General features: G+C 37.4%; 2 protein-coding genes across 2 annotated transcripts; both read right to left on the bottom strand.

Annotated features, from left to right (window-relative positions):
* Window positions 1-945: 945 nt before the first annotated feature.
* fam219b (family with sequence similarity 219 member B) lies at window positions 946-9,006 on the bottom strand. Its single transcript, XM_062420588.1, has 6 exons — window positions 8,819-9,006; window positions 8,247-8,355; window positions 5,958-6,051; window positions 5,778-5,855; window positions 5,505-5,556; window positions 946-4,013 (listed from the first exon to the last, which is right to left on the bottom strand). The coding sequence occupies exons 1-6, from the start codon at window positions 8,894-8,896 to the stop codon at window positions 3,864-3,866; spliced, it is 561 nt and encodes a 186-aa protein (XP_062276572.1). The 5' UTR covers window positions 8,897-9,006; the 3' UTR covers window positions 946-3,863.
* Window positions 9,007-10,148: 1,142 nt separating this feature from the next.
* LOC134002290 (cytochrome c oxidase subunit 5A, mitochondrial-like) lies at window positions 10,149-13,338 on the bottom strand. The gene is made up of 5 exons (XM_062441660.1): window positions 13,182-13,338; window positions 11,668-11,784; window positions 11,103-11,224; window positions 10,582-10,704; window positions 10,149-10,273 (listed from the first exon to the last, which is right to left on the bottom strand). The coding sequence occupies exons 1-4, from the start codon at window positions 13,252-13,254 to the stop codon at window positions 10,591-10,593; spliced, it is 426 nt and encodes a 141-aa protein (XP_062297644.1). The 5' UTR covers window positions 13,255-13,338; the 3' UTR covers window positions 10,149-10,273; window positions 10,582-10,590.
* Window positions 13,339-14,327: the final 989 nt, after the last annotated feature.

The raw sequence follows: 14,327 nt of genomic DNA, 5'->3' as shown, positions 1-14,327 counted from the left end.
CAAGCTGCCTCCTACTTCACTGTGAAGTCCATTCTCAGTATTTGTGCTTTGAGGCTTCAGGTTTTCATATCACACCTGTGTGCGTTGAATATTGGACCAGGACTGGATTCCAGACTATCTGCAATGTCACAAATCATCCCTTAAAATCAGATTTTCAGAGAGCACAGAGGAACTTTCTACTTTCAGCAGATGAATGTGAAAACAGCCTTCTAGTGTCAAACTCTGCGCATACATCATTCTGCACAGTGAAGCTCAAACATCCAACTGTAGGAATAAGAATAAACATATTTTTGAGTGGAGGGGGATTTTAAACTGTCTTACCTGTCATTCATTTCTTCATATGGGTTTGTTTCTTTGTAATTTAGCATTTGGAAGGCTAAATAACTAAACGTAGGTAGGCTCCTGCACACAAAAGTAGCTATATTGATATGAAACTGCATCAAATTAAGTAAATTCAAAAACACAGCAAAAGTATATAATGTGTTTCACAGTTTAATCAGAAATTAGTTATGTGCTGTCAAATATATTTATGGGTGCTTTTAAATGAAAATATATCATTTTAAAAAGCCAAATTGGAAGGGTTGGAAATTTATATTTTCACTAATATTTCCATGTTTTTATTTACTGAATCACATCATTTTTCTGAATGCTACATAATTGGACAATAATGTGATGTACTGTTTCCAATAAATACTTTAAAAACAAATTTAAAGGTGCATAGATGAAATACCTTCCTTCCTTAGTAGTTGGATTAAAAAAAAGCAGCATAGCTCCATGCTGCCCCCTTTTGGTATAACAACTACCATGTTCATAATGGTTACTGTAGTTATTTATCCCATAATGGAAAAGCTTAATTAGCAAGTGCCTCAATACACAAGCATTACAAGAAATTCTGACTCTCACTAATTATAATAATAACAGCCACACACATGACAGTATAGATAACTGAGCTTTATTTAGTAATGTAAACCAATAAACGTTACAATTAAATAAAAAAGATTAGTGTCTACCATCATAAAATAACAATTTAAGCTATTGCATTTTGCACTCAATAACACTGTCACAATGTTGTATAACAAGCAGATTGTCCCAATTGTTGCATAGTACAGGTGAGTCAAGTGTACTTGCTACTGACCACTGGTGTTAAGTGCAATATTTATGTACATCAGAACATCGTGCAGAGCCACGGCTGGGGTCAATACACTTTAAAACCACCCAACTCTCTTACATCTAAAGCATTTAGCTCACACTTGTATCAAGAGATTCACTCTTTTACTTCTATACCACCCACATGACCACCATGGAGTGCTGGGAAAAATTAGTGTACATTACTCATGTTGTAAATCCTAACATAACATTTTCAACTTTCAGGTTTTCACAAAATCCAACTTTGTGAATTTGACAGTGAATTTACCCCAACTCGACTGAGTATCAATAAGGACTCCAGCTTTTTTTTAAAACACAAAATGTTTCCAGTCTCTTTCCAGTCTTTAATTTCTTGGTGCAATACCATTTATTTATATGACTGAGGGTTACACCTCATAACAACCAACACAGCAGGTGCAGGTAATTATAACAGCAGCCACACATTCATCCCGACTGAAAACCTCTATGCACTTTTCAGACTTTGTTTTAATTTTACGTGAAAGGCAAAATATTCTAGTTGCACTCACAAACAAAATCTCCTGAGAAAGTGATCAGTCACCTACTCTTATACTCAACAATTTCTGTTAATGCAGTTCAAAATAAACACCAACATTTAATAGTAAAATATGACCCAGACTGTAACATAAGTGAGCAGACACATTTTGTGTAGTGTACATTTGTTTTTATAAATTTAGAATTGACATTTTTAAGCACACCAAGTGTCTATTGTATGAGAAACGATGACACATAATAACACAAACAGAACAGAATACACTTAGTATAAACTGATTAACGTAAATATGGCTTTATATCTCAAAAGCCCAATAAGTAACAACAATCAGACACCTCAAGGCTAGATATCCTTCTTAAAAAAACTGCTTTTTAACTTTTTTTAAAAACTATTTTTAGTGTCCCCAACGAATAAATAAATAAATAAAAGAATCTAACTCAAATGTAAATCTAATCTTTTTAAGAGTGATTTCAAATCCTGGACGACATATCCAAAATACTGCATATCACATCTTGGTCAAAAAAAGACAAAAAAAAAAACACCTTCTGATGGCAGTTTATTAAGTAAACCTAACTAATAGTAATGCAGTCTAATAGAATAGCCCTGCAATAAATACTATGTTTTACAGACGTCTTAACTGTTATTTAGGAGTTTGTAGTTTGTGGTGCAGTTGAATTGATTCGGTTTTATACTGAGTTGTGTTTTTCCACTCATCAGCACCATAAACTGCAGCCTCCAATTAACACCTTTGGAACCAAAATCTTAACATACACTTTCTATAAAAAGGTATGATATTATTGTAGGGCTGTTATATTAGACTGTACCGGTTGTAGGCAGGTGTACCTAATAAAAAAAGTTTAGTGTTTAAAAAAAAATTGAAATCCCTTCATTCCAGATATTTTCCTGTCTGTGCAAAAATGTAAAATGTATCAGTTGTTTAAAATCAGATAATTTAAATGATCAACATATACATAATCTACCTACATAAGAATATGTATTACAATGAAAAGATGAGTTATATGGAAATCCATAATGTATTTTGCTCTTATGCCTATAATAGCTTTTTCCCCCCACATTGCAGATATTTGTTCCTGGAATGAAAATAATCTCCAATCAAATAAATTGTCTTTGGTTTATCCACCAAAGCACTTCAGTAACTCATTTGCTTATATTTTGTGTCGTTCACAGTAGTGGATCATTTGGTACTTGTGGCTCTTTCAAACACTGGATTTCTATCTTACCAGGACAATTTTTCATACACTTTTTCTCTCCAACTGAATGAATGCATACTTTGTGGTATGTAGCAGTGTAACTTGTAAAATGTAATCAATTCTTTATCTTCTCAGATACAGCGCAAACAATTAGGAACCAATAGAAGATCATTGGGGCCCAGGCTTACCTTCCGCACTTAATTTCAGGTTTTTGTAATAGTAAGACTCGCTGAACAAGAACACACATAAGCCATAAAAACATGACGTGGTTTCACTCCGACACTACACATCCTATTTCATTTCAGTGCTCTGCTTCATTTTTAAAAAAAGTATTCTATAAGGTGTCACATTTTCCCCAAGCGATGGCCATCTCATTTAGGAATAAAACTCGAATGTAATTTTTCGAGGACAGATACAAGTAAAAAATAAAATATGTAACAGTAGTCGAGGAATGTCAATGGTTGAGTCAGGTGTCATTATTTCATTTAGCAGTAAGTTAAGAATTGGGAAATGCAGATTCGCCGATGGGCGTGGACATAAAACACGATACACCACACATGTATACAGGTAGTGCATGTCCCTTTACCTCATATAGAGGGCTGCAGACTTGTTGACTAGAGAGGATGAGACAGTAACCAGCTCTTCACTGGGTTAAGACGAAATAACCCACATGATGAATTACTCTGCCTATCTATGTAGAGCGCTGACATAGTTAGCATTTTGTGTAATCCTATAAAAAGAAAACAATAATAAAAAAATAGGTCAAGCTTTGGGGTCACAGTGGATAAGGCTTGTTCTCTCGTCCATCCGTGCTTTCATGTGGGTCGAGCGATCTCGGTGCACACGGTCCTGCATAGGCAGGGATTTGGCTTCAGAGCTGGAAGCAGCAGTGGAGCTTGGTTAGAAAGAAGGCCTCAGAACCACTGACGTTAAGTCAGGGACTGGAACTGGAGCCGAGCCTTTATAAGTTTCACGTTCGAGTCACGGCATTGACATCACTGCATGGAGCAGGACGGACCCTCGGAGCAGCAGCACACTGAGGAGCCCAGGGCTTTGGGCGGAATCAGGTCCAGGTCCTCGTCGTCTGGGATCTCGTCCAGACGGTAGCCGTCCTGAAGCAGCTGCCTGCTTAAATCAGGATGGACCTGGAGGACAAACACAGAGACTTCATTAACAACACACACACACACACACACACACACACACACACACACACACACACACACACACACACACACACACACACACACACACACACACACACACACACACACACACACACACACACACACATCGTCTGCATACAGTAAGATTTCATACTCTTGCTGCTACAAACCAGACTACGCCTTCCCTCCTCACAGAACATAAAAGATCTGAGTAGAAGTATGTAAGATATTCTTTCTGGTCTTAAATCAAAGGTTGTTTCTACTCAAGTTGTTTTCTTGCCAGTCACTTTTCAGTTTATTTGGACTGGGAGTGAGCAACTAAACTGAACAAGAATTCTAGTAACTGTGGTCGGGGATCACCTAAATTGCTCCAAGGCGTTTGCGACATTTAAATGACACAACACTAAACCAACCTGCTTTTGGGTTCAAGTCAGATTACCAGTCTTCGATGGTTACTGCTAGCAATTACAGTGGTTAAAGCGCTATTAAACATTTTTTAATTTAAATATGTATCTCCCAAACACTACAAATACATAGCTGGCATAGGGGTCTATTAGTCTATGCTCTATTATGAATTATTTAAATACAGTACCAGTTAAAAGTTTGGACACACCGTGTTGTTTTCACCTGTGTCCATACAACTAGTACTGTTTATTAGTTGTATATATCTTAGGTATGATGAAAATTCCACAGTTACTCAACAGTTACGTGAGAAAACAGGTAAAACTGAATTTAAGCTACACTGAAGGGTAGTGTATACAACTCTGACTGCATAACTGAAATGAAAAAAATAGCCAGAGGTTCAGTGTAGGTGAGTGAAAAACAGCAACAAGGTAAACGAACCCTTTGTTGTCAAATCCATTCATGCTCAGGTACACAGTAAATGAACCTACAATATGTATAAAGGCACGCTCACACGATAAAGATCTGGCCACAGTTCTAAATGTTTGATGAGCTGATATCAGTTGTACTGATTATTTTACATGCGTTTGTTTTTTTGTTGATCACTTGGGATAAACCCTTAAACCACTTTCTAAATCACAGTATACTACTGTTTGGAAGACTACTGGAAGTACTATCTACACCTGGCAATCTGTACACTACCCTGCAAGAACTCCATAAATACTTTACAAGTTTTATCTCACTGACAGATTCTTTTCAAGGTTTCCAAAGTCACATTTCCAACTCTGTGTGTATACTTAATGATGAGGCTATGCGAGTGTTAATGAAAGTTTGCACAGAAATCACCATAAATTAAACCCAGATTGAAAATAGCTGCACATAGATGGGCAAAAAAACTGATTTACACACACACACACACACACACACACACACACACACACACACACACACACACACACACACACACACACACACACACACACACACACACACACACACAGTTTTGACTGTGGGAACTGAGATTCTGATAGCATGTGAAGAATCCGCCGTGGGGGGGGGGGGGCTCACCTCAGCTGAAGAGTATCCTGAGGAATACTGCTCAAAATCGATCTCTTCATCACTGCAAAGAACAAGTAGGACAAGATCTGTCATTCTGATTTGACCATTTAAGTGTCTACAGGAATTGTGTTCACAGAAAATGCACTTCATTCCTCATACAAGAAAAGATGAAGATAATAAATAGAGAAAAATGTGCTGCTCCACTTCTTAACTCAGGTTTGTTTGTAGTTTCTTTTCAGTTTATCTACATCTCTATAACCTGTGTACCTGGTGTAACCTTACCTGTCTGACTCCAGAGCTACCAAAGTATCCTCCGCATGTTGACTCAAAGCAGCGTAGCCCTTGTTGAACTTGATCGTTCTAAATGGAGGGAAAAGAAACTGATTAAATCACCATGAACAATCGATCGTCTCGTGCATAATGCTGACATCACTCTTTCCTCGCTGTGCCACCTCTCTTTACCTCTTGGCTCCTTGCCTGGGCTGATGCATCACCGGAGGTCCTGGTGAGAGGGCTTTCTTCTTCAGCGCTTTCCTCGCCATCTCCCTGTGTTTCTCTACAAGTAGTCAGAGAAGAGGATGTGTTTGTGCTTAGTGCTGAAGTTCAAAGTTTGATTTCTTTTATACATTTGTTGTGGGTCTTACATAGGGCTTATGTGAGTGCACACATCAGAATGAGCCACAAGAAATCATAATAAGGAAGTCCAAACAGCTCAGTATGGATCTGAGAAAGCTCATAATAGCTTTATGCAAGTAAGGAATCTCACTTGGGGCCATTTCAAAGCAACTTCAGGTCCCAACATTGTTAGTGCATGCAACTGTTCATAATAACAAAGTACTGCAAAGACACTCTTCCAGTGGTCTGGAAGAAAACTCAAGTTGTCCCTCTGCTGAGAGACAATGAGACATGCAACCTAAATACTAGCTGAGCTATGTGTATATTTTTTAAGCATTACATATTGTTATGGGGTTTTTTTTATTATAAAGAAACCAAATTTCTGAATATTTTTGAATAACATTTATTCTGTTTTTTTTTTTTTGTTTTTTTTTAAACACACACAAACAGACCTCAACTGTACATCCACATTAGTTTTTCACAATCGTTTAAACACTAAAATTGGAACATGAAAACTGCAAGCACAATTTCTGCTTTTGACTCAGTTTTCAATTCTATATCAGACTTTTTGAAAAAACACTACACACTATTCTCTACATTAGGTGCAACATTCAAAGTTAAACTCTCTGAGGTTCCATTGGAAAGCAACGCCAATCACAATGCAAGCTCTATTTACCAGTTGGCAAAACCTGCTCCTCACAGGTGTTGCTTAATGTTTTACTTAGAAATCAGAACATAGCACTATGAAAAGGCCACAGATGGAGGTCAGCGGTGAAGCAAAAGCTAGAGATCAAGGAGAAGAAAAGGAGGATGAGGGGGCAAACAATATCATTAGACTACGAGAAATACAGAACCACATCACTGCAGACACACAACAGTCAATAACATTCAGCAGGTGTTTGTCTACATTGGGCCGTATATAACAGCACAACCAAATCCACTTTCTTTTCTTTTTTTAACAGAAAACACTTTGTCTTACTGAATGTTTTCCCTGATTTCCTCATACTGGGTATGTGAAGTGTTACATACAAAACACAAATGTTCCAAAACACTGAATTCTGGAAATAAATAAATGTTTTTGTCACTGTATTGCATTTGTATTTATTTACATTTTTGACTAGATAAACATTACTGTAATAATCTTTTAAAACCAGCTACACTGAAAATGCAAAAGAGATAAACCTACGGATAAGACATTTATGGTAGTGTTTTGTGTTGAGCACAGCAGTGTGTTGTTGGTTAGTAGAAAGATCTATTTTATATGACGGCATGTGTGTCAAATTGATGCAAAATACATTTTGGAAAGTAATAAAACAGTTATGTATGCAGTATTTGCTATTGCTAAATATTTGTAGTGTTTTGCATTCTGTGTTTTGAGAAATTGAGCCAAAGATTCAGAAAACGTGATGGAAAAACTGAAAATAAACACGCCTCGACTCCATTAATGTTGTTGTTCTTCTCTTATGGTCCAACACACAGCAGCTTATTTCACAAGCTAAAAACAGGACTATATGCACACCTACAGGAATGTATGCACGGTTGTTCTATCATATTACTCAAGCTAGACATTTTAACAGGTTGGAGCAGCTCTCTGGAGGAAATAGGAAGACTTTTCCAGTTTCATACCACACACTGGGTTAAACTTTTCATTTCCTGATTTCCTGAGTGACAACATATTGGCTTATTGTGGACAGAGACAAAACAGTCTGTGAAATATGTCATGTGTCTTATGGAATTTGTCACATATTGACAGGACAGCTGTTTCTCATGTGCAACACCCAGCATCACCTCTTCCCTGCGTGGAAATCCTCCCAATCTATGACACTTGGCTGGCATTTTGCAGGAATACGTGGCTACACCAAGTCTGCTTTGTAAATGAATATTGGAATCAGAGTCAGCAGTCTGTCAGTAATGCAATGCAGATCTCATCAACTTAAAGTGCATTGGATGTGATGGAAGTAGGCAGTACACATTATTATGAAAAGTTGTCTATATATACTGTTTTCTACAATCTGCGGGCTACTGAGCTCATCCATGTGTTAAGACTCAGGCTTTGCTGTCCGCAAATTCAACATGTTCTACCGTAGCAGCAGCTGAACTCATGAATACAGTGTGGTGAGTCCAAGTAACTCTTACGTAGTTTGAGGTGGATGGCTGGAGCTCTGGACATGATGTAAGGTCCTCTTTTCTCAACCGGCCTGATGCCTCCATCAGTGGTCTTAGGCCTTGTGCCGCTGCTGGGCCCCTGAGGTGTCAGAGATGAAGGAGAATCAGCATCTTATATTCATTTATAGTAGCCAAGTAAAAACCCTCATGTGATAAATGACTAGAAAACTGAGTTTTAAGAGTGTCTTTATAAGACTGTAAACCAACTCCAATGTGTCCTAATCACACCTTCATGAATCAAATTAGTTTCTGTTTACAACTTGGGGGCGGGGGTGAATTTCCAAGCAATCCAATCGGCTTACAGGAAGAGATAATCGATTTTGGCGTGGTTTTTAGGCCTGTTAATCATGTAATTTACAGACAAAGTTAGTATACTAACATTACAATGTCTTTATTCAGAGAACTGGCCCTCTGGACAACCATTTGTTGAGTATGTCTTATCTACACAACTGTCAAAATCACAGGCTAGGCTAGTTGGCTAGCCTGCCAGACAGCATTGAAGTGGAAGCTAGCGTTAGCCGCGTTAGCTTTGCTGACATTACCGTCAAAACTTGTTGTGGCTCCGGCTGAGACTCCAGCAGAGTGTCTTTCTCCGGCTCCTCTATGATGTCGTTCATCATCTTGGCGTCAGTTGTCACAAATTCCTCCACAACACGGCCATGATGATAGGTGCCCCGCCGGAGAGGGACTTTGTTGTTCTCTCCGGGAGGAGGTAGGCACTTCTGTTAGCTAGTTATGCTAATGCTATCAGTGAGTTGTTTTTTTTTGCTACTTCCGGTCAAAATTCCCCAGTGAACGCCTGCAGTCACATGACATGATGTTAGTATGTGTCACACAAGTCAGATCACACACAGAACCTTTTTTTTTTCAATTCCACTTTCTCATTTTATTATCACTAAATTATTATTATTTTTTAATATTTTTTTTTAACCACACCCTTCATTACACTTCACATCACATATGTGGGGCCAAAAAGGAGATATGCAAAAAGTAAACTAGACATTTTCAATCAATAGATGGGGATACACAAAATTTGATTATTATATAACATTTTTAACATATTTTAATAAATGGTTGGAAATAGTGACAATAATTAAACACTTCAACATGGTCTTGACTCCATTTTCCAGTGTGGAGTTTGTCATGTTTGTATTTCTAAAACATACTGAATATACTGCAGTTACATCACTAGTCAGTTGTAACATTACTGCATGAGTCAGTTACTTACAATATTCACTGGCAGAGAACCAATCGGTGTAACAGCACAATGCACAACCCAGCTAAAATGTTTCCAGCCTTCTGTTGACCTCTGGTGGCTGAGAAGAGCTTAGTGAAAAGAAATCCTGATTTGCTCACGACAGATACAGCTAAAAAGTTGTCTGCATACTCTAATGAGGTTGAGGTTAATCCTCTCCTGGCCTGGTTACTACCACACGGTCAAAGGTCAGGATCAGTGGAAAAACAGCAGCCCTGATAGAGATTCAGTATTTTGCTTGAACACTTCTAACACTGGTTTCATTAGTCACTGCTGGTTTGTGACCTCACACTTTCAAATGCAATTATTATTAACACCAGACACTTGTTTACTTGAACTTTTTTGTTGTTGTTGCATTTTTAAAGGATTAAATGAGGACTACAACCAAAGTATGCAGATGAACCAGTTTACATTTTTCAGGTTTTTCTATCCTCTGAACTGGAGCTAAATTGATTGTGTTTTGCATACAGTTTTTAACATGTTTGCATGAACATAATAGTTACTGAACTGTTTTCCCCTCGTCAAAAATAACTTCACTTTGTGATTTAAAAAAAAAAAAAAAGATTTAACAATATTCAATGATTTACCAGAAGAAGAAAAACCCCCACGAAACACAGTCTTGTTATTGATTTTCTTTATTAGGTCCACCATTTTGTACATAACAGGACAGGTTGAATCAACAATATAGACATTCTTGACAGGAAAGAATAGGTAGAGCTCATCTCTTTTTACAGCAAATGACCTGAGGATAGAGCAACAGAAGATATTTTCAGCTGCAAGCAATTGATAAGCAATAATCCATGTTCTAGTTAACAGTGCTGCAGTATATGTAGTCAGGTGAATGCTGCATATGTGTGATTTATTTTTACCATCAAAAAACAAGCACATATTATCTGTTTTACTGCTTCAATGTGTTTCTGATGCCTGTTCATAGAGTAGTCCTGTGTGCACATACAGGTTTACAGGCAGCACTGATACCTGAAACAACCTTTCTACAGACACACCACCTTCCACAAGTAACCTGTAGTATTGTAACATGACGGGTCTCACCTCAGTGGTCTATACCCTGTCAATGCCCAGCTCTTCTGGAGTCGAGATGCCGAGTTCTGCCAGGGTGGGTGTCAGCTCCTGAATCAGGTAGGGGTAGATATCTTTGTAGGGTCCTGATTTGTCCTGCAAAACAAAACAAATGTCAACAAAAAACGTGCATACTTGGCAACAGACAATTAAAAAACAAATCTGTTTCTCTAGGATTTAACAACATATGCTATCTGTTTTCTCTACAATCACTTTTTATTATATAATAGTGTGTAATTTACGTAGTATGAATAGAATGAAATAATGGGGGAAACAATAAATGCTATGTGGAGTTGTACTCTACTCTTCAAACTACCTTTAATCTTTTATTTCTGTTTTATTTATCTGTTAATTAAGTTGTTGATTTGTCTCTAACTCATTACTTTGGTAAATTAAGTGATTGTCAATCAAGCTCTATGCATGTCAGATGTCACAGCTCCTAACTGAAACAAAGCTCAGCCACATCTGCACAAAGCTATGATGAAGGCACTCACCTTCACGGCCTCGAGGATGCGAATAGCGCTGGCCATGTCATTTAGTCTTCGGCAAGCCCTCAGTGCCGAATCAAGGATCTTTGGCTCAGGAACCAAATCGTACCCAATCAAGGTGTTCATGCCTTTAGGTTAAAATTCATAGAAAAAAAAAAAAAAAAATCACACATGATTTCACAAAACAAAACAGCAATAATGAGGGGAGCAACTGCAACCAATAACTGAGAAAAAGCCACATTTGAGGAACCTTTGAATCCATAGTAAAGCCATAGTATTGGATTAACCACAGAATATTTGGCATTTTGGTTTTGGAAAATTAAAATTAAAATTAGTTGTCAAAAATAGATGCTGATTCATTCTGTTCCACATAATTGATTCATCATTGTATCTTCATAATTTGACCACGTTTACTTCAAAAATACATATTGGCGTACTAATTTGAAACTAAAGGTTTTCATAATGGTTTGAAAATTAAACGAAGCTGGAATTTTAACAATAATAAAACCAGGAAGTCACTTTATCAGACTTATCAGAATGCGATAACCATGAACTGTCAAAAGAAAGTCACCTTTCCTCAGCTCCCAGGCATCAAGGTCAGGCTTGCTGAAGTACGTGACCCAGCGGGCATCAAACTCCTCATCTGTCTCCACCTTGGCATGGGAGTAACATCTGGAGGCCAACGGAGCTGAAAAACAGTAGACATGTAACCTGAGAAATATAAACATTTTATCTATAAAAAAATTTCATTTTTCCGTTAACAAATATTACATGTTGTCTTAACACAAGCAGCAGTACAAGAACTTGATTGTGATAACCTCATATCGCACGTAACGATTAAGCTGCTAAAACAAAGCATCCAATGTATTCAAAATGCCTGCGCGTCCTGTTTCACACATTAAGTTCTTAAGTTTACACGATATGACTGTCTGTGAGCAAGCCAAAGTTTAACAGAGATACTCAGGTATGGGGTATGGCAGACTGAGACTAAAATCGTTATTTCTACAAATATCTTATCTGATAACAACTGTTCTTAAAAAAGAAAAATATATGTTGCAGGACTTAATTAAATAAGATTCAATTAAAATAGGCACAACAGCATTTCCAGCTACATTCATCAAGGTGGTTGATGTTGATGGTCTGTACATCCCAGCATCAACTTAAGACACTGTACTGAATACAATACACAGCTATAGACTTGACTTGTAAAATGAGGTTGGTTTCAGTCTCTTTAAACACACTGGGTGGTTAGTCTTGCAACTTCCACTGTACATTGAATTAAAAAAATAAACACCCACAAAAAATATAAACCCTGATTCATGTAATACAACAATGATCATAGGATAATTAGCCTGGTATCTCTAACATTAGAACATATAACATAATTACAACTTTTTATCTATACAGCATTCAAGTGTATTTCCAACTCATCACATAGACATAAGCACATCTTATGTGGATCTTTATATACATTATATTATATATTTCATTTATACAATTTCTTAGAATTCATTATAATGAATTACATCTTACTATCCATTTAGTAGTCTGCATAAATACATATATACTTAAAGCGAGCTAGGGCAAGATGACCTGTAGGAGGGTTCAGGAGAGTTCATTTTGGGATAGTAACAACACACACACTAGCGTTTCCAAAACGTCCACAAGCACGTCTACATTTTAAATACATATTTATATACATACTTTATAATATAGTATCATTGACAGTACATAAATACTTATAGACAGTCTATTGTTGTACGTGTTAAACATTAAATTGCGTATAAACTGCGCTCACTGACGCTCTTGAACCACCTGAGGAGGGTCACTACAAGGTCGACACTTTTTTTAATTAAAATTCATTTCGCGCCGCTTCATTCAAAGTACTCTATGAAAGTTGTCAATACTAAAAAATATTAGGGTCGAGCTCACAAGGATAACCACTCATAAAAATATTTCAATGTCACCCTACGTTAGCTCTCACGTACACACAGAGGAAGCTAAGCTAAGTCAAGCAGGCTGTTCTGTTACTTTCATTGCTGAAGCTTCTTCATATCCCGGTGGGACTGAGGCACACGGTCCTACCTGAGTAGCAGGGCCGCGACCGTGCCAGACTCCGGGCTCCTGTGGCCGTCAGTCGGAACACAGCACGGAACATCGTACCGCAGTGGTGGGGTACACTGACCTGAGTACTAAAAAGACAGAATGACCGGGTGGACAGGATGAGGGGGTACGAGGGTCACGTGACCGACGGAAATACGCGAAGGCTCTACGTCCAAGCCGCTGATTGGTCTATTTTACCCTACTACTCACTCTGTAAATGTATTTATATCAGAAATATTATCCTCTCATGAAGATTGTTTAAATATGTATTTAATACAGTGTACTTTACTTTACAGCACCATATATATGTAGCATCAATTCTTACATAACACACAAATGTTGCTGGAATACATTAAATCACATTCAATTAGAAATAATTATTATTATCTCAGTCATTGAATTTTCATCCTACAAGCGTAATGGTGCCACGCCAGAAAAAAAAAAAAAAAAGATCAGTGTCACGTTATTATGTGAGAAATGTTGCATAATAGGCAAGGCAAAGCAAGGCAGCTTTGTTTATATAGCGCATGTCATACCCAGGGGCAACTCAATGTGTCAATAATAACCTGACACTTCTCACATAATAACGTGATACTGATCTTTTTTTCCTTTACACCAATACGCTTCTGTACCATCCTTTTGTCAAATATGTGTATGTTTAAAAGGAGCTTTATGGCCATAAAACGCCTGTTTAAAATTAGTTTTATCACATTTGAGAGTAATTGTCTAAAGTTGTAGTAGTTGCAGTTAGTAGCAAATATCAGTTTTTGATGGCCCTGGCCCCAATGTTAAAAGCTTTCACAAATAATGTAGTGACAAAACTGTAACAGTTAATTGATTAGGACAGTTATCTGAAGATCACTGTAACACATTAAACAGGAAAAATACTGCACAGTATAGTAGGTTAGTGATTTTCAACCTTTTTGGTTCATAGCCCCTTACAAAAAGGTCAAATGTCTGGTTGGGGCCTTGCGTCATGTGTCATGTCTTTTAGGCTCAAAGAGGTTTAGTTATCCAGTATTTCACAGTTCAAAGTCCAAAAATCAACACAAATTTGTGAGGCAGAAATTTGTAATCATCTAATGACCCCTCAGATTTAGATTATTGCCTTTCAGAAAGGACCCAACC

The sequence above is a fragment of the Scomber scombrus genome, chromosome 1 (assembly GCF_963691925.1).
Source record: "Scomber scombrus chromosome 1, fScoSco1.1, whole genome shotgun sequence".
Classification (NCBI taxonomy): Eukaryota; Metazoa; Chordata; class Actinopteri; order Scombriformes; family Scombridae; genus Scomber; species Scomber scombrus.
The sequence above is the reverse complement of the archived record's forward strand: the minus strand, read 5'-3'. Positions and strand labels throughout refer to the sequence as shown.

Bases quoted from the DNA above. Each gene is read 5' to 3' on its own strand.
- fam219b (XM_062420588.1), bottom strand. From the start codon at position 8,896: ATGATGAACGACATCATAGAGGAGCCGGAGAAAGACACTCTGCTGGAG. The intron at 8,356-8,818 runs GTAATGTCAGCA...CTGACACCTCAG, and splicing joins AGCCACAACAAGTTTTGACG to GGGCCCAGCAGCGGCACAAG. The intron at 6,052-8,246 runs GTAAGAGTTACT...GACTACTTGTAG, and splicing joins AGCCATCCACCTCAAACTAC to AGAAACACAGGGAGATGGCG.
- LOC134002290 (XM_062441660.1), bottom strand. From the start codon at position 13,254: ATGTTCCGTGCTGTGTTCCGACTGACGGCCACAGGAGCCCGGAGTCTG. The intron at 11,785-13,181 runs GTAGGACCGTGT...ACTGTTTTTCAG, and splicing joins GTCGCGGCCCTGCTACTCAG to CTCCGTTGGCCTCCAGATGT. The intron at 11,225-11,667 runs GTGACTTTCTTT...TTTAACCTAAAG, and splicing joins TGCCTGGGAGCTGAGGAAAG to GCATGAACACCTTGATTGGG.